Here is a 22351-nt window from a genome sequence, read left to right as displayed (position 1 = left end):
CAAGGGCTGCGGAGCTCCTGGGCTTTCCTAGCTGGTCAATGTCTGGGGAAGAGCCTCATGCAAGTGCTGGTGGAACAAAGACCTCAGAAAATGTCTCCTGGGTCCTGCTGTCCTGCTGTTTTGCTCTTGCACTGAGCACTCTCCTCTACTCTTCTGCCTCTGCATCTAGACTGGGCCTTGGGACCTTGGAGCGACGTCCCACCAGGATTTTGCATTCCTACAAAGCTAGGCCTGTGCCGAGCTCACGCTGTTGCCGTGCCTCCGCTCTAGCCACCAGGCAGCAGGAGGCCTTTCCCGGCCTGCAGCCCACATCTGTGCGGCTGCCTGCTGAGGTAACAACCCTGATCCCAGCTATCCGCTCTGGAGCCTCTTGCAACGGCTCTAGATCAGTTGCTCTGCTTCTAGATGTGCAGGGGGGTATCCCACAGTGTTTGCTGGGATGGAGCGTACACGAGGAAAGGCATGGCTCTTGGGAAGAGCTCTCAGGTGTCCTGAGAGACGTCAGGCCTGCCGTGGCATGCCTGGGCCTGGGCTGGGCCAGCTGCTCCGCACGGCCGTTCCCAAGCGGGGATCTCGCAGCCTGGCTCTCTGCGGCGCAGCTAGTTCCACAGCCTCCTCCGGCAGCAGGTCTAATTAGGCTCCCACCCCTTATGAGCACTAACTGAGTGAGAGAACAAATAAAAACCAGCCCAGTGAGCAATTATGTTGCCATGGGAGAGACAATCTCTAGCTGGAGGGGAAGGAAGAGTCAGGTGAATGCCAGGCGAAGGGAGGCAGCAGCATGGGCCCTGCTGCTGGCTGCGGCGAGAGCTGCGCTGAGGTGCCTGCACGGCCAGGGCTGTGTCTTCTGTGGGTGTTGCAAGGACCCTCTGGTGCCCACTGCTGCCACCACCGTGCTTGCCTCCCCTTTCGGTCCTGGCTACACCAAATACTCACGTCCAGCTCCCTGAGGAGAGACTCGAGCTGGTATCTATCCTTGAACTCCGGGCTGAATTTTTGGTCCAAGTCTGTATCTACCTTCTTCAAGAGCTCCTGGGCATCCTTAGTGTCTTTCTGGAACTGCAGAAAAGCAAAATCTCTTGTGAGCAAGGGCCCCTGCTGAAAATTGTGGCAGTCCCTATGGCCCAGCATCCCGATCCTCACACTGCCTGGAGCAGAGAGAGCCACTGGGAGATATGATAGAGGTCTGAAAATTCAGAAACGCATGGAGAAGGAGAATGAGGATTCACTCTTTGCCATGCTCAGGACATCAGAGCTGGAGGAAAGACAACCAGTGAAATAAGGGGGCAGATTATTGTGTGCTCTCTTCCTGCAAAGTTGCTAAATCCTGCTTCTGACCCGTTCTCCCCACCTTTAATCTTGTTTCACTCGAATGGTGTCGTGACCAGGACGCCTTTGTGCATTGTCTCCCCGGCCTCTGTTGCCAGTGGTGAGGCAGAGCTGAGCCCTTCCTTCCACACACGAGCCATCCCACAGGGCAGTTATTCTAGCAGACACTAAACAAGCGCCTACAAAAGGCACGGCCTGGGCTGGGTGCTACAGTTCAACCTTGGCAAAAGATTCATCATGTCTTAAACACACCCAGGTTGTGGGAGAGGAATCCTGCCCGACCTGCTCTCCTGCAGAGCCTCCCTGGCTGTCAGATGCAGTTTATCAAGCATACATCTGTCTGCAGAGCTCAGCTGGAGCGGTGAGCCCTTCGTGGAGCTCCCTTGGTGGCGAACGCAGCAGTGTGCTTTGTGCAGGTCGAATTTCCCACTCGGACCTGTTCTGCTCCCCCGAGGAACATGCAAAGCCGCCCCATGGCCTGGTTTGGGGGTAAGATGACATAAGACTGCCTTGAGCCTCGCCATAAGCCCAGACAGAGGGAAATTCCTCTGCCATCCTGCAGGCAGAGGATGCTGACACTGGATAGCAGCTCTTGAACCTTGGCATCGGGAGTGGAGACTTTCTGGAAGTTATGCTTTGGCCAAGCAAATTATTGTGCTCGGCATTTGAGCAATTGTGACTTGTGTTATACCAGGTCAAGGCTGAGGACCTAATAATTCCCCTAGCTTAAAAGCTCCTTAGACTAAAGGACTAAATCTCTTCTGCCCCATTTCCAGAGTGCTAGGGGTTTGTTCATACGTTGGCATCGCACCGGCTCAGCATCTACCCTCTGGGGTGCACAGAGCCGACAACAGTGCCTGGCTAGCCCCGAGGATCTGGTACCTTGTGGAAGTCCTCCATGAACTTCAGATGGCTCTCCTCGCAGATCAGGAAGTTGAGGTACTCCTTCCAGTCCGCGTGGACTGCCTCTATGTGAGCCTGTAACACAGCGCAGCGTCAGAGCCCGGGGGCAGCAAGGTGCCATTAGCCGCACAAGCACCGTGCTTCCTGGGGAGCAAGGTGCAAAGTTTGCTCTGGGGCCAAGCTCAGCCCACAGGAGTGGAAGGACTGGTGCTAGGGGTGAACCTGAGCTGGCCAGCAGCAAGTACCAATTTCCATTTTGAGCAATCAAATCTTTGGCTGCCTATGAAACCAGTCAGAAGCTCTTGTTACAGAGCTAGGATGGGAATACTACAGAGCTGGTCCAAAACTGGGGTGCTTTGATGGGATTGTGGGGAATGGTGGAAGAAAGTGGCAAATTCTGTGGCCATATGTCCAACTTCCCATCAAATGTGGAATTTGATAATGTAATTCATCCTTTGAGGAGAGGCAATGGATAATCACTGCAGGAATAATGGTGGTGGGAAGAGCTACTTAGATTTATCTCTGCTTCTTTGATTCTGTTTATACACTTGCAAGCAAAGGATGCTTTTCCCGTTTGGCATCCCAGGAAGTAATTCAAGCGTTGCAATAGCACAAGGTCCCACGTGGGACAAAGGCGAGGTGAGTCCCCTCTGAGCATGCAGGGAAGCCAGAGCTCACCTCGATGGCATTCTTCCCAGGGTGATTCTGGGCAAGCAGCTGGTCTCCATCCGCGTGCAGCTTGTTGATGGCTTCCTCTTTCTCTTCTAGTTTCCGGTGGATGAAGTTCTGCAATGAGAGGGGACCTTGGCTTAGTCCCATGTTGAAGCTACTCCAGACTAAAAGGGCATGAACAGCTCCAACAAGACTGATGGCCTAGTATTCCCCTACTTGCAGATGTTGCTAGGATCTCTGGGTTTGATCATTACCAAGCTAATGCTGAGCTAAGGAGGAAGAGAACTAGGAACCTGTCAAGTCTCCTCCTTGTTTAAGCATCCAGCACCTTTATTTCTCGCAGGAGGTAAGGATTAATGTTGCTATTCATATTCTATCATCTGTAAATCTCAAAGCGCTTCCTGATGAAATGGGGAACCTGAGGCACGGGGAACGGCTGTTTCCTGCCTCTGTCCAACCTCCACTCTGCCGCCCGGCTCTGTGCCCCCGTGCGCTGCTGCGACGCCTCCAGCCTGCAAGGCTGGCAGAGGGGGGCTGGCATGGGGGCAGGCTGCACGCAAGCCTACACCAACCTCGTACTGGCGGCGCCGGCTGGGGTAGTCCAGGTTGTGGTCACTCCAGTCATAATGCGTCCTGTCCTTCGCCTGCTGATCCAGCCAGTAGAGCTTGTTTGTGCAGCGCTGCATGTAGTCCTGCAGGGAGTTCAAATCCTGCTGCCGCTGCTGGGAGCCAGCCTGTTAAGGGAAGGGTTGGAGAGAGAGCTCAGCCCAAAACTCCCTTCTGCCTTCCAGGGCCTTGCCCTCTCCTCCTTGGGGCAGAACTGTCTACTGAGGGTGCTTGGCTCCCCCAGCAGAGGTACCCCTGTAAAGGGCTCCTCCCACCCCAGCCTCATCCTGCTGCCACCCAGCCTCTTTCCAAGCCCCAGAGGTGTCTCTTACCAGCAGTTTCTGGTACTTGATTTGGAGGTCGCTTGTGTGGTCCTGGTAACAGAGAAGAAACACAAGCATTAAGAGCTTGTCTCCAGTGAGCAAAAGTCTGAAGTGGGTGGGATGAGGGAGGGATGTGGATTTTATAGGATTTGCCCCATTGTAAAGCTAGGGTCAGTGTGCAGCTCAGAGGTTAGGAGTGGATCTGGACACCCACACAACCCCATCCAGGCTCTGACAGCTTGGGAGCTGCCCACAGTCCCGCCTGGGTGAGCTGCCTTGCTGCCCTCGCCTTTGTCCGCAGCATGGGCCCCCTCCTGAGTCCAGGGCTGGCCCCGTGGGGCAGTGCCCGAGCTGGCGGGGAGAGGGAGGAGAGCTGACCTTGCCGCCTTCCTTGGCGATGTGTGGGCTGATGGCCATCACCTCGTTGTGGAAGATGTTGTGCTCCTCCACTTGGCTATTGACCAGCGGCAGGTCAGTCCCGAAGCCCTTGCTGCTCAGCATGTCCTGCATCATGCAAAATTTAGGGTTAATGATGAGAGAAAAGAGGCACAGCAGATAGGGTCAGGGAAACTCCTTTTTTGTGCAGGAGAGATGGATGTGGAGCTGGGCTTGGACAGGTTCAGCTGAGGGACGTGGAGCTACGGATGCTGCCAGGAAAGTCTCATGCAGTTAACCCTGCGGGTTAACCTCACGCTCTGGGTTCGGGGCTGGCTGCCGTCTGCACGCTGAGGTGGCATGTGGGAGTCCCCAGAGCAGCAGAGGAATAGCAAAACCGGCTGTGAAAACAGCCCGAATAACTTCGTGGCCCCTAACAGGCACCCAACACAGGTGGCCAGGGTGCGAGCCAGCAACCCGAGGGTGCGTTACAAGAGGTCAGCAGTGGTAGGGTCCCTGGTGAGCACACAGTGCGTGCCACCGACAGAGCTCTCGAGCCTCCTGGCCTCTCATGCCTGCAGGGAGGTTACTGAGACAAGGGAGCCAGGCTCTTTGCAGTGGTGCATGGTGGGAGCCGTGAGGAGGTATGAGAAAACAGGCATAAACTGAAACAGGGGAGGTTCAGGCTGGATCTGAGGAGGCCTTTCCACTGCTGGGACAGTTGAGCACTGGTGCATGTTGCCCAGGGAGGGGGTGCAGCCGCCACCCTCGCTGGCGCCCTGCAGTGATTTGCCTGTGCTCACCCAGCGGGGCAGTGGCCAGGCCACGTCCGGGAGCCAGGCTCCTGAGGGACAGGCAGGAGAGCTCCCACCGATCCACCAAAGCTTTTGAGCGTTCGGCCCGGAAGCTACCTGCATTGCTGCTTTAAGCCTTGATTCCCAGCACTGCTGCAGCTGACCTGCCTGGCCTCTTCCTATCGGCTCTGGCACCCTCCGTTACCATCCAGCCCCCCATGTTCTTCCCATCTGTTCCTCTGCGCTCCCTCCACCGCGCTGTTTGCTGCTTGCAGGGGTACGAGACCCTGTCTTCTGCCAGGCACTGCTACTGGCTGGATAGGTGTCACCGGGGTAATCTCAGGCCCCCGTGGTACCTGTTTCTCCTCGATCACTGTCGACCAGTTGACCTGGGGCTCAACCTGCTGCAGGGAGAAGTTGTAGATCTGGCCATGTTTCACACGCAAGTTTGCCACTCGTTCCTTCAGCTGCCGGATGCTGTGGGAAGGGGAAGATGGGGGTGGGATACAGGATGTGGGCATGAGCCAGCCCTGGCATTAATTTCAGCAGCTCTAGGTGATACCCTCCCAGCCCTCCCATGGGCAATGCCCAAGCAGACCGCCCTTAGGAGACCCTGGAGAACACAGCACTGCCAGGCAGGGCAGGAGCAACCGCAGAGTTTGTTCCACATTGTGCAACCAGCTGGGGAGTGAGAGGGCAAAGGCTCCTGCACGCTGATCCTCTGCCAAGGGCTGCTCAGCAAAACCTCCAGCTCAGAGCAGGCCGTAGCGGGGGAGAGCACGGCCTGCCTGCCCACCGGGCAGATGCAGATACAGCCACAGGGGCTCTGTGCAGAGCCTCACACGGCCACGGGCAGGCGTGCAGTGATCCTTGCCTTCTGCATACGTGTGCCTGAGGATGGGTGCAGGTTATGAGCATTAGGCTAACGCAAGGCGCCAGGGATGGGAGGTGGAGGAGCCCATAGTACCTCCCCCAGGTCCAGGCGGAAGCTGAGCAGACCCCCTGGAGAAGAGGCTTCCCACCCCATGAGGCATTGGGAACAGATTTCCTTCTGTGGTACTCACTCTTCGGTGATCATTTCACCCTGGGGGTGCTTCATGTGCTTGGCAATTGCAGCATCCCCATCCAGCACATAGAGCAGCTTGTCCGACTCGGAGAGTTTCTGAGCTGTGAGGTCTTTGTACTGAGCCAGCTGGCAGGCCTTGATCTTGTGCAAGTCCTGGGGAGGCAACAGGGAGAGAACTGGGAGAAGACTGAAGGCAAACAATCACAAAGGAAAACACTGCAGCACCCAAATGCCCACTGCCCAGAGCTGGCCTGGTCCAGGCTGGGCTGTGGGGTGGGTGAGTGCACACATGTAGCACCGCTGAGCGAGGTCCTCCCCCACGCTGCTCCTGGAAGCAGGGAAGGCTTCTCAGCTAGCTCAAGGTGGGTCACCTTTTCTACTCCCAATAAGATATTTTGCTTTCTCCTCATGTATGTTAGCCCTGAGGAAGAGCTGTGGCTGGCGGAGACTATATTGCCTTTGGAAGCACCATGTCATCATTTGAGAAAATGAAGAGGTTTCAGGCCCCTTCTCCTCCCTCACAGCTGCCTGTTTACTGCAGACCCCTGCTCTGCACAGTAGTATCCTGCCCTGGATAGAGAAGGCTCTCAGGGCCACAACATCTCTCACGGACTTCCAGCTTCTTCCTGTAACCCCGAGGAACCTGTGCCTCCCTCTGTCGCGGAAGGGCAATCCCAGCCGGGTGAGCTCCTCCAGGCAGGGTGAGTGCATGCACGTGTGGCAGGACAGGCGGTAAAGGCACTGGGAAGCAGGACAGGCTGCTGGAGTCTGGCCTGCGGCTGGAGAGCGATGCTGCACGCGGACGGGCTGTGCAGAGGACTCTGCGGGGGGGCCTGGGGGAGGAGGGCGGCAGGAGAGGGGAAGGAGCCCGCCTAGGGTGTGTGAGGACATTGCATACTCACGCTCTGCATTCGGGAGTCAGTCTCCACAATGTTTTTCTCCACTTGGTCCGCATTTTTCTGCAGGCGTTCGATGAGCTCGGTCAGCTCTTTGCTGGAGATGCTGGAGAAAAAGAGGGTCAGAGAGAGGCACTTGTCATCCCAGGAAAGCGCGTGGAAGGCCACAGCCCCGAGGCCCTGCCAGGGGCTCCTCTCGGCGCACCGCGACCCCGTCCTCCCCCAGCGTGTGCAGGGGTGGCGGGGGGCCAGCCGGGCCTGCCAGGCGCTGCAGCTGCGCATGACTCACTGGTGCCTTTCTAACACTTTCCAAAATACTCGGCTGCTCTGCCAGGATGGGGGTGGTGGATGGGGACTCTCTCTCTCCCACACAGTGAAAACAGGAGTCCCCCCCTTAGCCAAGCCTGGCCCTCGTGCAAGCAAGGACGGGGGCTGTTTGCTGGAGAGAGAGAGAGGGCGGCTCCCGCGGAGGAGTGGGAGCATGAGCCCCTCTCCCTGCCAGGAAAGAGGACTCCAAACTCCAGGCATCCAGGCAAGAGGGCCTGTCTGGCGAGGCAGCTGCCTGCAGGCCGGGCCTCTGCTTCTCCCTGCCTGGTGCCAGCCCTGGCTGCGTCCCACCTCGGCTCCGGGCTCTCGTGCTTTGCTGCGCAGAGCGCCCGGCAGCAGGCACTGCCCTGCGAGCGTCGAGCACGGGCCTGCGGCAGCCCTGCCTCCCTCAAGAGATGGCACCTGCTCTGCAAGTTAGTATCCACAATTTAAACCAAAGGAAAGGCCACAGGACAGCACCCATTCCATCCTGTCTCTTGATGGGCAATGTTTTTCATTCCCTCCTACAGATGCCCAGGAAAACGGTGTTGTCCAAGCCTCTCTCTGTGTTTGCAGCGGTGCTGAGGGGTACAAAGGCACCTTCTGTTTGCTCCACGCTAGTGGGGTGTTGCATGGGGCCGGCCAAATGTTCGCAGTCATATTGCAGAGTGATATAGCAGGCTGAGCTAGAGCAAATTCTTCTATCAGTGCACAGAACAACCCACGACAGTTTTTTGCACAGTGATGATTACTTTAAATGTTTCATCCTCTCTCTGTTAGCTTGGCTGCAAGGGGAGAAGACGAAGAGCAGCCTGCGGTGTGCCAGCTCCGTTTCCAAATGACAAGTACACTCCCAGCGATGTGCGGGGCAGCACCTGCATCTCTCCTGCCGGAGAGGCCTGGCCTGCTTTGCAGACTCCAGACAGAAACCACTTTGCTCAGAGATGAATCACAGCAGCGCTCTCCCGGCAGCAACACCTCTGCACAACAACTCGGAGCAGGAAATGCAGGACACAACGCCCACCTGCAGCTCCCAGGGTAACTGTGCAAGAAAGGTACAATTAGGTGTTCTGGCATGTGCCCAGAACGCCAGCGGCCACACTCCTACTCTGGAAAAAACGCCATGGGCTCCTGAATGGTCCCAGCAACTTCACAGAGCAGAGTCGAGGCCGGGGGGCTGGGAAGGCTGGAGTTTGTGGCCCATCTGTGATCCCTGTTTGCCATGTGGACTTAAGCCATCGTTTAAGTGTTGGCTCACCCCAATTCCAACCATCTATAGAGTGGGGATAATAAGCCTTAATGACTTTGTTATGTGGTGGTAGAATTAATCTTTATATGATGCTTAAAAATCCTAATTGCCGTTACAGCTGCCAGTAGACAAGGCATGTATCGCCTGCAAAAGCTGGTTCCCCAGAAACCTAAAGGGCAGCAGGACAGGCTGGGGTCTGGCAAGAGCAGTTATCTGGAGGGCAGCAGCATCCCAGCCTGGCTTCCCTACAGCACGGAGGGCTCCCGCGGCAGCCCTTCGTCCCCGCACTGACAGCCCGGTGCTGGCAGCTTCTCCAGCACGGTGCCGAGGGTCTGGTGGCAGGTAAATCCCTAATGGGGCAGGAGCTGAATACGTAAGCTTGGTTGAGGAAACCGAGTGTGACCCACGTCCTCTCTCCTTCCACAGAGAGGTGGCTCAAAGCTGGGAATGAAAATGGCCTGTCGAACCGCAGAAGTCAAGGCAGTCCTCTGCCAGTGGCTCCCCTGAACACGTGCCCTGCTCAGCCATCAGCAGAGGAAGACCAAGAGGTGGCCTTGGCGGTTCCTGTGTGCCACGCAGCCTCGGGCAGAGGCGTTCCTCTCGGCCGCTGCCTTTCCAACACGGGCGCTGCAGGGAAGAGCCAGCCTGGCACCGCTGCTGCGCTCCAGAGCGTGGTCCTGCCGGCTCTGCGTGTCCACCTTCCTCAGCGCAGCAGGAAGAAAGCTCAGCTCGGGGCCTGGTCCTCCATGCCTGGAACTCGCTGCAGGAGTCTTGCAGTATGAGAGCGCTGTGCTGTCGCTCGTGCTTCCCCTAGGTCTGGCCTGGGCAGGATTTACACTGCTTTTTTTATAGAAGCTGTATCATCAGAATGCTACTTAGTGTGGCAGGTGGTTAGTGTCTGCCACCACTCTTAATGCCTGCCTGGCACCTTCTGATTAAAAACAACAAAAAAAAAAAGCACTACCATAATTGCTGGCCCTCTTGCATCAGCAGAAATGAATGCAGCTTCAGAGCAGAGGAAAAGCATGTGCTTGCCTCTCCAGGAGGTGAAAGGCTGCTCTTCACCCTGGGCCAGCCCAGGGCACCCTGAGCAGCACAGAGCAAGGGCTGCAGAAAGGCACGTGCACAGCCCGCGGAGCGAGGGAGCAGCGAGCTGCGTGCCATTGCCGCAGCTCTCAAGCAAACGAGGTGGCTGGATGCATGTGCATCGATGACGGCGCTGTGAGTTGTGCAGCCAGCTGCGGGAACTGCAAGGGTGAGTACAGTTTTCTGTTGGTAAATAATCACATTTGGAGGATGCAGGTGTGCACTGGGAGAGCAGCTGCCTGGATCCTGCCAAAATAGTAGGAAAAAAGCTCTTCAAAATCAATTTTAGAGTTTCTTCTAATCCTCTGTCAATAAGCTGGTTTCAGAGAGCTCTCACCACACAGGGAGTGGATTCAAATCGGCGGAGGACTATCAGGCCCTGTGGTCCTCGTAAGATGCAGCAGTGCTCTCTGTGAACAAATCCAAGCAGCCCAGTTTAAGTAATGTATGAGGTGCTCAAAAAGTGACTGAAGATGAAGATTAGATAGTCCAAAAAGTGACTGAAGATGAAGATTAGATAGTCCATTTCACTGCGCTGGGCTCCTGTCCATCGAGTCCAGCCAGCCTGGCTTTTAAATGATTCTTCAGGACCAGCGCTGACAGCCTTGGGGAACTGCTGGTGTCAAAGATGGGCTGTGGGACCCGGCGCTCTGCCTGCTGCTGCTAAGGGCATCAGTCATATCACTTGTACCCTCTTAAAGCTCCTTCTTTAATGCCAAGTGCTACAAGGATGGGACCTAGCTGTCTCATGTAAACCAGGAAAAATGTCAAATGAAATCAGTGGAGTGAAAGTGGTTTGAAGCAGGATGACTAAAAAGGCATTACATGCACATGTGTGCATTCTTGTGTGGCCAGATGATGGTTGTTGCTCAGCATGAGTCACAGATGAGAACTGGCCCTGCACTGCTGCATCGCCAGCTGGGCGACAAGGTTAAGAAATCTTCCCAACCACACAGGGGCATTTCTCATCTCCCACCGGTGAACTGGAGGCCAAACGACACTTCGAGCGTGGGACAGGCTAATTTTCCAGGTGTAAGTTGGAATTTATAGCTGCAATAGTAGTAAGCTGAACCGGCACTGACCAGGGCTCAGGAAAAGCTGGAAGGCTTGCCAGCTTGTCTCTGTATTTGCCAGCTTGGTCTCTGTATTTTCTAACAAGCCCAAGGATGAATCTTCAAGATTTAAGTGGATCTAGTGTGGATAGGAAAACCATCTCCAAAGGCAGAAGTAGTCTGGGGCTTTTCTAGTTCTGGTTTTAACTGTAACAAAGAGACTTCTAAATTGTATGGGGGAAATTAAATGAAGCACGGGCTCAGCTGGGATCCCTGGGAACCCTGCATTTCATGCATGGCTCTCCAAGATGTTGCTGCTGAGCTGCTCTTGCAGAGCTGCAGCTGCAGAGTTGAGCTGGGGACGCTCAGCCGAGCCCCTGTGCTCGCTCAGAGAAACGAGTCTGAACTGCCAAAACTGATCTCCGGTGCCAGGAAACAGAAAGTGTGCAACACCCAGGCCGTGACCCTCTTACTCAGGTACTGGCTTTGCCAGGAGTTTCCTACGTGGAAACTGGATTTCCTCACTGGTGCGGAGGCAGCCAGGAGAGGGCCCCGGTTCTGGACGATCTGTCAGGGCAAGGATTTGCCCCTCGCTCCCTTCTGCCCGCTCTCCCCCCAGGAGAGACCTCCCGGTCCCAGGCACGAGCTTTGGTCGCGTGCTGAGCCGGGGCTGTGCGCTGCCGCGACCCGCCTCCCCGAGCTCGGGCGGTCGCAGCGCTGCCCCCGGCCGCTTCTCCCAGACCCCCCGTTCCTGTGAGGCAGATAACCCGGCGCTGGGGGCAGAGCGCGGGCCGCCACGGCCCCCTCCCCGGGCAGCCCCCGCGGCCCCGGCGGCGGCTCCCGCCCCGGCAGCGCCCCGAGCCGGCGGCCGCCCCTGCTCGCTCCTTCTGCCCCGGCGTAAACGGGTTTGGTGCAGGGGAGGCAAGGGGAAAAGCTGATGCGAGAGGGCCACGTTTTCCTGCGCCAGAGAGGAGAGTCGGCCGAGTAGTCCAGAAGCTGCTGCTCACGCCTTCAGGTGCACTGCCGGAGCTGGCACCCAGCGAGGAGAAAACGCAGAGACGCTCTGCAGAGCTCGTCTGGAGCAAGTGCAGACATGCTCTGTCACACTGTTGGCATCGCTCTGCCTTTGCATGCCTTGGCTTTCCTGACGCACGCAATGGGAGCTGTTTGCTGTCTCCACCTCTCCAGTTATGCGAGGGACTGGATCCTGAGCACCAGCAGAGCGAGTTAGTGACTGACACCAGCTGAGGTTTTGGTTCAAGAAAACCTAATAAAAACCTCCCAAGCAACTTGGCTCTCTAAACAGCGGCTGAGGGAAGCCACTCCTTCATGCCCAGTCTTGCACTGACCACACCGTGCTTATTTTTATGCCACTTAATCCACAAACATAACCTGGACAGTAACAATCTGAGAAGATCAGTCCTATTAATAATCTCCTTGTTTCTCCGGCACCTTGCAGCTACCGAGGTGTCAGAGATACCAGCGCACCTCGTGAGGACATGAGTGCCTGTGTGTGCGTCCGGGATTTGAAGAGGAGCTCCCGGCAGGGCTAAGGCCAAGGATTGCCCAGGCCACCCAACAAAGCGGGCAGAAGGGGATGGCTGGATTGCGAAGCCGCCATGGAGGGAGGACGGGAAGCTTGGCCATACTCGGCTAGAAAGGGCAGGGCACACACGAGCCTGAGAAGCGGAAGCTGAAAGAACAGCTCTGTCCTTTCTTACAGGAGCAAAGGTACCCAGGACATGGCTGTAGCAAGGCTCCCACAGAGGAAAGGGAAATGCAAGGCCTTTCTGATGAAATAGCTAAGTCTTTGGTTTAACAATGAAAAAGTCCCTGGAAAAACTGGGTTTGCCATTCTTGAAAAACTTCATGATTTTCAAGAACTTTTCTGATTGTGAAGGAAAAAAATATATCATTCATGAGAAGCTGTGTTTGAAAACAGCATTATTTCTATTTCAGAGATGATTTGAGCCACCTTAGGTTTGTCTGACTGGCATGTGAAGGACTCAAGGTTGTTCACGTGAGGAAGGGGAGGGTTTTCTTCTGTTTCTTCTGAGGCAGCTGCTCTGTGGTAGACCATCGGTTGAGGAAAGTTTTGGAGAAAGTTTTGGAGTCATTGTGTTGCTCTTCAGAGAGAGGAGATGTTTTTTTCCTCGTTCAGGATTAAGATAACTCCAGCTTCACTGAAAGTTGCCTAAAATTTTTCAGACTGTCCATCCTCCCCTGAATGAATGCTGCCCTGCTTTGCCCTCCAGGAAGAGGTCCAGAGATTTCACCAGTTCTGCCTGGATGTGTGAGCAGCACTGGACTGCCTTGGATCATAGACAGAGAGAGGAAATTGCCTTTTCCTCCAGCTTTTCCTTCCCCTTCTCTGGAGATTGACATGTTCTTGTTGACATGGACTGCGACATGGTTGCGTTTCAGGTACTTCTTTCTGCTTCATCCAACTACCACAGTTCTGTCTTCAGGGTGACATCACATCTTGTTCCATTTTTTTTTTCCATAGACACACAAGGCACTGATTTTTGTGATACGAAAACTTTGCTACTAAAAACTGGACTTTTCTCCCAGGGTGACTGCACTCAACAGAACTGATTTTTAATCCTAAACTTCTAGCCCAGACCATCACATAACCAGTCCCCTACCCAACAGCAGCCTCCTTGCCAACATCTTACATCTCGCTGCCAGTTAACATGGCAAGCCATGACCATTTTGTAACACAAAATGCAATCTGACTGTTTTCCCCGTGGGTCTGTAAACTGGCGCACTGATTTCCTAGCAGCTTTGAGAGGGCACGATGTTTGCTTGGCAAACAGTTCCAGGTGATGGACCGAGCTGCTCCCGAGGAAAACGCCATGCACAAATGCAGGGCTCTGTGGTTTTGTACCTCCTTCCCCTGGCAGTGATGTGATCCTTAGTATTTTTGTACCTCTTCCTCCTAGGTTGCGCCTTCGCTGATAAGAACACTTTTTGGAGCTAACTTCCTCGGTTGTGACAGAGGCCCGAAGCCCAGAGTAAGTATTTCTGGAATGTTTGTATGTTCACACCCTGGTTTTACACTTGCTGGCAGGTGGTATGAAATCCCTTCAGGGGCTTTGACTCCTCAGGTTGTTTCCTTTTTCAGTCAAGGAGGATATTTCGCTAATACGCCTAAGTGAGGGTGCTCAAATTGATGCTCCTGGACTTTTGGCTGCTCCAGCTGGACACAGTCCCTGTGTAAGCTCTCAACCACTCGCGTTGACAGCTTGTCTATACCTCAGATGATACTATTTTGCTGACAAGATACAGCAATTTAATGGAAATGACTGTACTGCTCCTTCCTGCAGCTCGGTCGATGTTGCCCGTGACCCCGGCATTCCCGATGGCTCCAGGGATTGCTGCTGAAGCCCGTTGGGAGCTTGCCCACGACACGCCAAGGGGAAGCTCTTAGACAGGGACAAGTGACCAGCTTCAGAACAGGGTCTCTGTGCTCCTCACTCAAAAAAACCCCCCACGCTGCCCACTGCATCCCACTGTAGGAAGCACAGGCAAATGACTGTTTACAACTACTCTTCGAGTTAGGTTGCCATCGGTATAGGTTTCATAAAAAAATGTATCCACATGAGCACTGCTGCTGGAGCCCACACTTCAGTATGGACTTTAACTGTACAAATCTTCCTGAAGGCCACAACACAGGAGTGTAACTGCCTTTAAAACTTCCTGAGCCTCAGATGCCGGTGCATAATATTCCCTTGTTAATTCCTCTGAGTTGCTTATAACAACCCTGGCATGACATTGCAGCAGAGCAGAGGATGAAAGGGCTGAGCTTACAGCTAGTGTAATTCAGGTTTGGTGAAGATTAAGATCTGGCTCAAAACTTTGGAGTAGTGTACTGTCGAGCTACACACACTAGGGCGTAGCTGGACAGCCGGGTTGCTATGCTCAGTCCAGCTTGTTTCAATTATATTTAACTTCCCTCATATTAATGGTGATACATTACTGTAATGTGCAAGGAAATTAAAGCAAAAATAGCCCAGGTGATGGTGAGGCTTGCTCCTCTATAAATACAGAGCAACTCCCCTGACTCACTTCTTGTCTGTTCATCATTGCTGACTCCATCCCTGCTAAACCGCCTCTAGAAATCAGTGTCGGCCCTGCAGCCAGAGCCTCTGCAGAGTGCTCCCGACCTGCACCCAAGGTGCATAAACTGCCTTTTAGATAGGGAAGTGGCTGAGCCAGTCTGAGAGGGCATCGGCTCTCCAGGCACCGTTGGGGTCTGCAGGGCTGGGAGCCTTCCCGAACCCGGGCGTTGCGCTGATGCTGTTAGTGTGTACCGAGGGGGACGCCGGGAGCGGGCTGCACTTCCATGGACATTTTGGCAGTGACTTCTCATGGCTCAACTCTGATCCTCGTTTTCTAACTCTCAAGCCTGGGCTTAGAAAGCAGGAAAAACAACCTGATGTTTTCTTAATGCAGCAAGTGTTTGGTAAAGATGAAGGGAAGGAGTTAGATGTTGGTCACCCGCCACATCCTACGTATCTACTGAGGAGTCTGCGAGGTCTCGCCTTCCCTCCTAGGGACGCCAGACTACTCCGCGCTCTGTGCAGTGAGTGGCTTAGCACCCAGCTCTTCTGAACTTTGCGAGTGTTGCCTACCTGCAATAAGGGTTTTTTTTATGGTGTGCTAATAACACGGTCGTCATTCCCAGCTGAATCCCAGGGCCTTGCGCAGCTGGGAAGTGGTGAACAAGAAGAGCACAGAGCACCCAAGCTGATGAGACAGAAGAAACACCATCATCGTCCCTGTTCCCCAGACTATGCGGAGGTGCCCAAAGACTCACTGCCATGCCGAGGGTCGGACAGGGTGGGCTGCTGAGCCTGAGGAGCTGGAGACCAGCCCGGAGCTGTGGCACTCACCACCTCTGCACCCAAAGTCCTGCCTGTCGCTACACATCCAGCTCAAGCAGCTGGGGGGGGGGGGGGGCTTTGGCGAGGATCTCACATGGTGGCTTCCTTGCCTGCCTCTCTCCTTGGAGGGAAGGAGAGGAGATAGGAATATTCCTAAGGAGACACTTGGACCCCGGTCTTCCTAATTTGTGCATCAAAAAAAAAGGAAAACATCTGGAGAACATCTGTGGAGGAGCATCACCTGCAAACTGGTGGTAAAGTAACTGCTGGAGGACGGGGCGCTTGTGTGACATTAGGAGGTGGATGGAGCGGAAGACCGATCCAGCGTGCTGTGCACAGAGCACCACAGTGGTTTTCCTCCAGCTAAGTGGTGGCTGATGAGCTGGAAGACTGAACTGGCGCTGCTGAGGACAGACAAGCCACAGCAGGCCAGAGGCCCTGGCTCGACCTGTGCGCACCAAGTCGTGTTTAAATCAGCACGGCTTTGCAGGATTTAATGCTTCTGTTCTTTCCAGGCCATTGCCCCATTACAACTTCAAAGCAGAATGACTTTCTTCCTCACTAACGCGAACGTGGGGCAGACGAGCTTCGAGACGCAGGGGCGGTCGCCACAAGCAGCTCCTTCCTTGGCTGGAGAGGGAGCGAGCTCCTGCAGCCGCCCGCTGCCAAGGCCTGCAGTACCTGGCCCCCAGCGAGGGCAGGCCGCGTCCCGGGCAGCTCAGGCGCAGCAGCAGCCTTGGCGAAACAGGTCAGCTCGGCTGCGGGGCCGGAGCAGAGCATCCCCCCCTGCGTACGGGACCTCGTGCCCCGCTGGGCGAGGGCCTCGGTCTCTGCTCTCAGCAGGCTCTGGGTGGCACCTTGGTGCACGCGATGCCTACGCGGCGTGCAGATGGGAATGGGCATAGGGAGGGGGGTGCTCGAATCCCATGCATTTCAAGGCACTTTGGATTGGAGCCTTAAGGGCTAATTTTGGGCTGGAGGCTGGTGGGTGCCTGCACTCTGAGCCAGCAAGCCAGGGACATCGTTCCTGGGCAGATTACGGGGCCTGGCTTGAGCTTCAGAGATTCATCTTCAGCTCTTGACAGCCCTGCGCTGATCTCTGGTGCTAATCATCGTGGCAGCTGCCCGAGCACGGAGGCAGGACGCCCGCGTTGCAACAGGAATCCGTCCCACGGCTTCCGCCTGAAGGAGCCACCGAGATCAAGTCGCGCAGCAGCTCCTTGCCAAAGCACTAAGTGCCGGAGGAAGGTACTTCCTAGGCAACCCCTAACTGCATCAGCTGGGATCACCGGCTCCCTGTTACCTGCAGGAAGTGTTCCAGCATGACTGATCACTTGCCAAACCGGGCTCGGTTATTTGCTCTGTCACTACTACGCTTTGAACGCTCGGTCACCAGGGGCACCCTGGCACAGCCCTGAGCTACCACGCAGCCCTGCAACCCACCTTTCCCCAGGCGAACGAGCCTCTCCGAAGAGCAGGCTGGGCTGGACGCTGTGTCCAAGTATCTGTTCCTGTTTACAGCACGGGGCTGTTGATTTTAGCAGGGTTGCTCGGTCTTTCCAGCAGCACAACTGGGCGGGAGCTGGCTGCGACTCCAGCGGCGCCTTGAGCGGGGGACGGGGCGGCAGGAGCTCCTCCACTCGCAATCTCCCCCTGGCTTCTCCAGCGAGTTGTTTAACCGGTCTGGCCCCGGCTTCCCCATCTCCGCTGCGGGGATGTTTCCACAGCGTGGGAGTGGTCCCTGCGCTCGCAGATGTTTGTGAGCTCCGGCGCAGGAATTAACAAATTGGGCACGCGAAGCGCAGCCCTCCGCCCGGTGCGTGTGGACGCGCGGGGAGGTGCAGGCACGGCTCTCCGTGGGGCCGGGCGCTGGAGGGACGTCCATCTTCCCGAGCCCCAGCCGCCCGTGCACGGAGGAGGCCCGTCTTCTGCCCCAGGGCTGCTCAGCGTCCCGAGACGTCACCCCGGCTGTGGCACTTCTTGTTTTCAAGCCCTCCCCTGGCACCCCTGAAGACTAGGAACGTGGCCTGCTTCCCACACCTTCCTTCGAGGCTGGCATCGCTCCCTCGCCCTCGCTGCTGGGCCTTCGGGGAGGTGCGTGCTCGTGCCTCGGGGGGCACAAGGTCCTCTCCCCCGGCAGCCCCCTCCGGGGCGGCAGCCGGTGCCAGAGCAGGTGGCGGAGGGCTGCACGGGGCGCTTGGAACGGCCCTGCCGAGCCGGTCGGGCTGCAGAGGCTGCCCAGGGATCCCATCCCTGCTTCCGGAGCCGGAGCCTCCGCCTCTCTCGCCCTCAGCCCCAAGGGAGGGAGCGCGGCAGGTCCCAAGGCCTAGGACCCCAGGTACCTGCAGGCGCCTCCCCGTGCCCCCCACCCCAGCGGCAGATGGGCAGCGCTGCCCGAAACGCAACAGGGAGAGAGGAGAGCCCGAACGCACGGCGAGGCGTTGGCGCAGCGGTGCAGGCGAGCCATGGGCTCCCGTCCGCACCTGCAGAGAGGGAGGCAGGAGGGCGCCTTCCCCTCCTAGCGTTAGTCACCGCTGCTGCCCGGGCTGTTACACCCCGGAGCCTCTTCAGGCCTTTCCAGAAATGCTGCACTTTCTCCTGAATCGATCTTCTGTTGCCAAAATGACCCCTGTCCCTGACACGCACCCGGGGGTTGGGGGCTGGCCGCCCTCCAGTTTCCGTCTCTCCTACAATGAATCATTCAGCCCGAGAGTGGCCGTGCCTTTTCTCCTGGGGATTTCTACATCTTTTCCATTTCAACAGCATTGTTTCGGGGGGTATGTTTAACCCCGCGCTCCTTCTTAGACTGGCACGACTTAAAATCCATCCCCCGTCCTCCCAACAGAAAGAGCGGAGAAAGAAGAGGAAATACTGAATGTTTCGTTCTAACGAAACCAAAGCTCAAGTTAACGAACGCTGAGGCTGCAAAGGCTTGAAGATCTCGTCCAGCCTCCCCCGAGGAGGGAAAGGCGGCCGCTTTGCTGCCCCGCTGCTCCGGCGCTATTGGGGATCCCCTCAAACACAGCCCACGAAAAGGGTCTCAGCTGCATCTGCTGCGAGAGCCGCGGCCGCGGGGTGCTGGGGGCTGCGCTGCGCTCGAGCGGCTGCGATGCGGCCCCGACGGCTGCGGTGCGGCCCCGGCGCTGCCCGGCCCCGACGGCTGCGCTGCCCCGGCGGCTGCCCGGCCCCGACGGCTGCCCGGCCCCGGCGCTACCCGGCCCCGGCGGCCGCGCACCCCGACGGCTGCGGCGGGGCGGCGGCGGCCCGCACTCACCTCTTCTGCGCCGCGGGGCTGTACTTGCCCTTGTTGCGCTTCCTGAAGAGCGAGTGCATCGCGGCGGCCGGTCCTGCCCCCGCTGCCGCCAGGAGCCTCTGCGCCGGGAGCCGCCGCGCCGGCCGGGCCGGGCCGGGCCGGGGGGGGCGGGACGGCGCTGGCGGCCGCCGCCTGCTCCTGCCGCTGCCGCTGCCGCTGCCGCTGCGGGGCGGCGGGCGCTGCCGCGGCGCTGGGCAGAGCCGGGGCTGCGGCGGGGCGGGCCCGGCCCCGGGGTGGGGCCTGCGCGGCCCCGGCAGGTGCCTGCGGCCCCCGCGCCGCCCCCCGGCGCTGCCGTCAGACGCTGCCTCCGTGCGGGCGGCACCCCCGACCGGCCGGTCCGGCCTCGGTGCTCGCTGCCTCCGCGGGCGGTTTTGTCAGAGCCAAGTATTTCCTTTTTTCTCGGCTCTTCTGATCGGGGTAGAAACGCATCTAAGCTGTACTGTACCTCCCCCCCCCCCCCAAAAAAAAAAAAAAGAGCACGGGATTAAAAATCGCTCCGTGGAAGAAGAGTGTTCAAAGGGAAAAGATGTAAAAAACCACCCCTGAAAAGGCAGGGCAGCCCCCCCCCGAGAAGCCCTCCGAGCGTCACAACTCCCTGGGAACCAGCCCCGGCCTGGGCAGTCCCCGGGCCGCAACCCGCCGCGGGCGGGGGCGCGTTGGGGGTGCTCCCCCCTCCGGGGCTCCCGTGCCCTCCCGGGGGCCAGCGGGGCAGAGGCGCCCCTGCTCCCGGCTCTTGTGCCGAGGGGGCCGGGAGCTGGGGCAGGCGGAGAGGTGGCTGCGCGGGGAGCGGGGGCTGCAGGGCTCGCCCGCCCCCTCGGCCACGGTCTCCCCACCGCCCGGTGCTGCCCCAGCGCCTCCACTGCCTCCCGGTCTCCGGAGGGACCCGAGGGTGGCAGCTCCGCTGAGGAGCTCGGGAGGGGCCCTGGGCTGCCCGGTGGCCCCGGCTGGGCTGGTGCCCGTCCCTTCCGCCCCAGCCGGCTCCGGCAGCCGCCAGCAGCCGTGCGGCGGGTGCCCAGGCCGGGGCTGTGCCGCCCGGGCCCCAAACACGCTGCCCTGCGAAGTGGCTCCTCCAAACCCCATCGCAAACCTGCCGGGGGGGGGGGGGCTGCTCCCCCAGCCCCAGGCCCCTGCCAGCCTGGGGGCCGGGGCTCAGGGCGCAGCGGGGCAGCGGGGAAGGGAGCGAGCTGCCTCCCTCCGGCCTGCCCAGCCTAAGAGGTTTTGCTCGCCCACCCCAGCGTGCACAGCACTGAGCAATTAGGAGCAGCTCTGGCCTTTTTATCCAGGGATTTCGTGCCCATCTGGGATTAAACAACTGAATACATGATTGTCGCTACCTCGCCAGCCCCAAATCCTCTGCTGATTTTCATTCTGGGGGCAAGTCAGAGCAGGCTGTGACCTATTGATCCTGATCCCCGGCTCGGGTCGGATTGCCACCTCTTTCGGCAGCGTTTGCAGCGTGCAGAGCCCCGAGCCCTGCGCTCGCCGAGCGGAGACGGTCCTGCGCGGAGCCGGCTGCGTCTGCACGGGGCTGGGAGGCAGCAGGTCCCAGCGCTTGGAGCACGGGGCAAGTAGGTGTGCGCGCGTGTGCGTGTGCGTGTGCATGTGCGTGTGCGTGTGGGTGTGCGTGTGCATGTGGGTGTGCGTGTGCATGTGGGTGTGCGTGTGCGTGAGGACTTCTCCCACCTCTGCTCCTTAGGCTGTAACCTAGGGCGGAGAAGTGAGGGCGTTCCCACCGCGGCACGCAGTGCATGCAGTCCTGGCTGCTTTTCAGAGGGCGAGAGGCAGCAGCCAAGGACCTCTCGAGTTTTCGCAGTTCGCCCACTTCTGAGGGCACTGCTGCGAAAGGCTCTGACTCAGGCAAGCCCGCCCTTGCCGGCGAGGGCTGCTTCGCAGCGCTGCACTGCCCGCCGGCGCTGCTGAGCCCCTCGCGGGGCCGCGGTGCTGCAGCTCGGTGGCCCGGGGCCATCTGGCCGCTCTGCCCGGCTCCGCCAGCCGCTTCCCTGCCGCGGGCTGCCGAGGCGGAGCCGCCCCCGTCCCGGAGCCGTCCTTGAATGAGGCTCTGCGGCTTAGAATGAAGACGCCGCGTTGCTGCAGCCGGGCGCTGCGGAGGGTCCCTGCGGGTCCGGCGGCGAAGTCGCCCCCCTGGGAGGGAGGAGACCGGCCGGCGGGGAGCTTCCCGCCCGGCAGCCCACGGCATTCCCACGTGCTGGCGGCGTGGGGCCGCCGGCCGACGTGGCTGGCGAGGGAACGGTCCCGCTATAGCCAGCAGCCCGCTGCGGCGGGCAGGGGGACGTGTGTCCGGGCAGAGCCGCCCGGGGGGCGTGGGGAAAGCCGGGCGGGATCGGGCCGGAGCGCGGGAGCCGCGTGCGCCCGGAGCCGGAGGAAGCGCGGGTGCGCGGGGAGGAGCCGCCGTGTTACTGGCGGGGAGACCGGCAACGCTTCGCCTTTCCGTAGCCTCTCCCAGCCCGGCGTCGCAAAGCCGCTGGCCAGCGGAGCTATCGTTCGCGCTCTCCCGGCTGCCCCGGCCTCTGTCTTAACCGCGAGGCCGGGCGCCGCGAGCCGTGCTGGCCGGCAGGCCCCGGGGCCCGTCCTTTCCCCACGGGCCGGGAGGTGCCGGGGCCGTGCATCGGCCCGCTGGCGACCCGGGGCCAGCCGCGCTGCGGCAGCTTGGCTTCTCGGCCGCGGCGGCTCCGGTTGAACCACCGCCGGCCCAAACCGAGGGAGGAGCAGGCGGAGAAACGCCACCCACGGCCCTTCATGTAAGCGGGTGACGTTTTGCCCGTCTCGGTGTGCTCCGGGAAGCCCTTTCTGGCTTGCACGTTCCTGCAGCCGCCGGGGTCTCGTGGCAGCACGCGGTGCTGGGGCAGGGCAGCTCCTGGGCCCGCTTTGCACCCCTTGAACATCTGTGATTTACCTGAACCATTGATTTACCCATGAAATGACCGTGTCCATCACATTTTTTTTTATTATTATTACATCTTCTCCTCTATTATTTGCCTCCTGCGTGACCTCCGCGGCGCTAATCCTCCCAATCTCCCCTCATCTCCGGCGCGGTTCGCTTGCACACGCGAATGCCCTTGAGGGCCGCCGAGCCGAAACTGCCCGGGGAAACGCGGCGGGTGGCCAGAAACCCCGTCTCGGTGGACAGCTGTGCTGTCTTGTGCAGACTGCCCAGGTGTGTTGCCTTTATACCGGCTTTGGATCAAAGGCACCGTAGAAATCCAGCTCTCATGCTGCTCTTTGGGCAAGAGCTTTAATCCCATCGGGGTTCGGCGCCGCGACGAGCATCGCTGTGCTGCTGCTCTCCTGCACCAGCTACGCCGGAGCCTAAAATGAGGCTTAAAATGCTTTTGGGGGTGTTGAGAGCTTGCGTGTCTTTCGAACACGGGAAGGAATCGCGGCTGCTTTTGGCACCTTGCACCGAGTCCCTCCAAAAGGGGTGCCGAAATGCCCTGGGGACGTCAGCCCCAGCGCGGGGCCTGTTCCCCCGGCGGC

At 58.6% G+C, this 22351-nt stretch overlaps 1 protein-coding gene across 2 annotated transcripts in view; it reads right to left on the bottom strand.

Annotated features, from left to right (window-relative positions):
* The window catches only part of PPL (periplakin), a 31299-nt gene extending 12306 nt beyond the window's left edge, over nucleotides 1–18993 (bottom strand). The window contains exons 1-10 of one of the 2 annotated variants that reach the window (XM_064520461.1): nucleotides 18818–18993; nucleotides 6971–7070; nucleotides 6067–6221; nucleotides 5359–5479; nucleotides 4212–4337; nucleotides 3843–3884; nucleotides 3477–3638; nucleotides 2911–3018; nucleotides 2212–2307; nucleotides 937–1059 (exon numbers count right to left, since the gene is read on the bottom strand). In XM_064520461.1, the coding sequence (XP_064376531.1) occupies nucleotides 937–1059; nucleotides 2212–2307; nucleotides 2911–3018; nucleotides 3477–3638; nucleotides 3843–3884; nucleotides 4212–4337; nucleotides 5359–5479; nucleotides 6067–6221; nucleotides 6971–7070; nucleotides 18818–18876 (1092 nt within the window). In that variant the 5' untranslated portion in view covers nucleotides 18877–18993. The remainder of the gene's footprint in view (nucleotides 1–936; nucleotides 1060–2211; nucleotides 2308–2910; nucleotides 3019–3476; nucleotides 3639–3842; nucleotides 3885–4211; nucleotides 4338–5358; nucleotides 5480–6066; nucleotides 6222–6970; nucleotides 7071–18817) is intronic. The other variant, XM_064520460.1, reaches the window with a different exon arrangement.
* Nucleotides 18994–22351: the final 3358 nt, after the last annotated feature.

Source organism: Dromaius novaehollandiae, chromosome 14 (assembly GCF_036370855.1).
Source record: "Dromaius novaehollandiae isolate bDroNov1 chromosome 14, bDroNov1.hap1, whole genome shotgun sequence".
Classification (NCBI taxonomy): Eukaryota; Metazoa; Chordata; class Aves; order Casuariiformes; family Dromaiidae; genus Dromaius; species Dromaius novaehollandiae.
The sequence above is the reverse complement of the archived record's forward strand: the minus strand, read 5'-3'. Positions and strand labels throughout refer to the sequence as shown.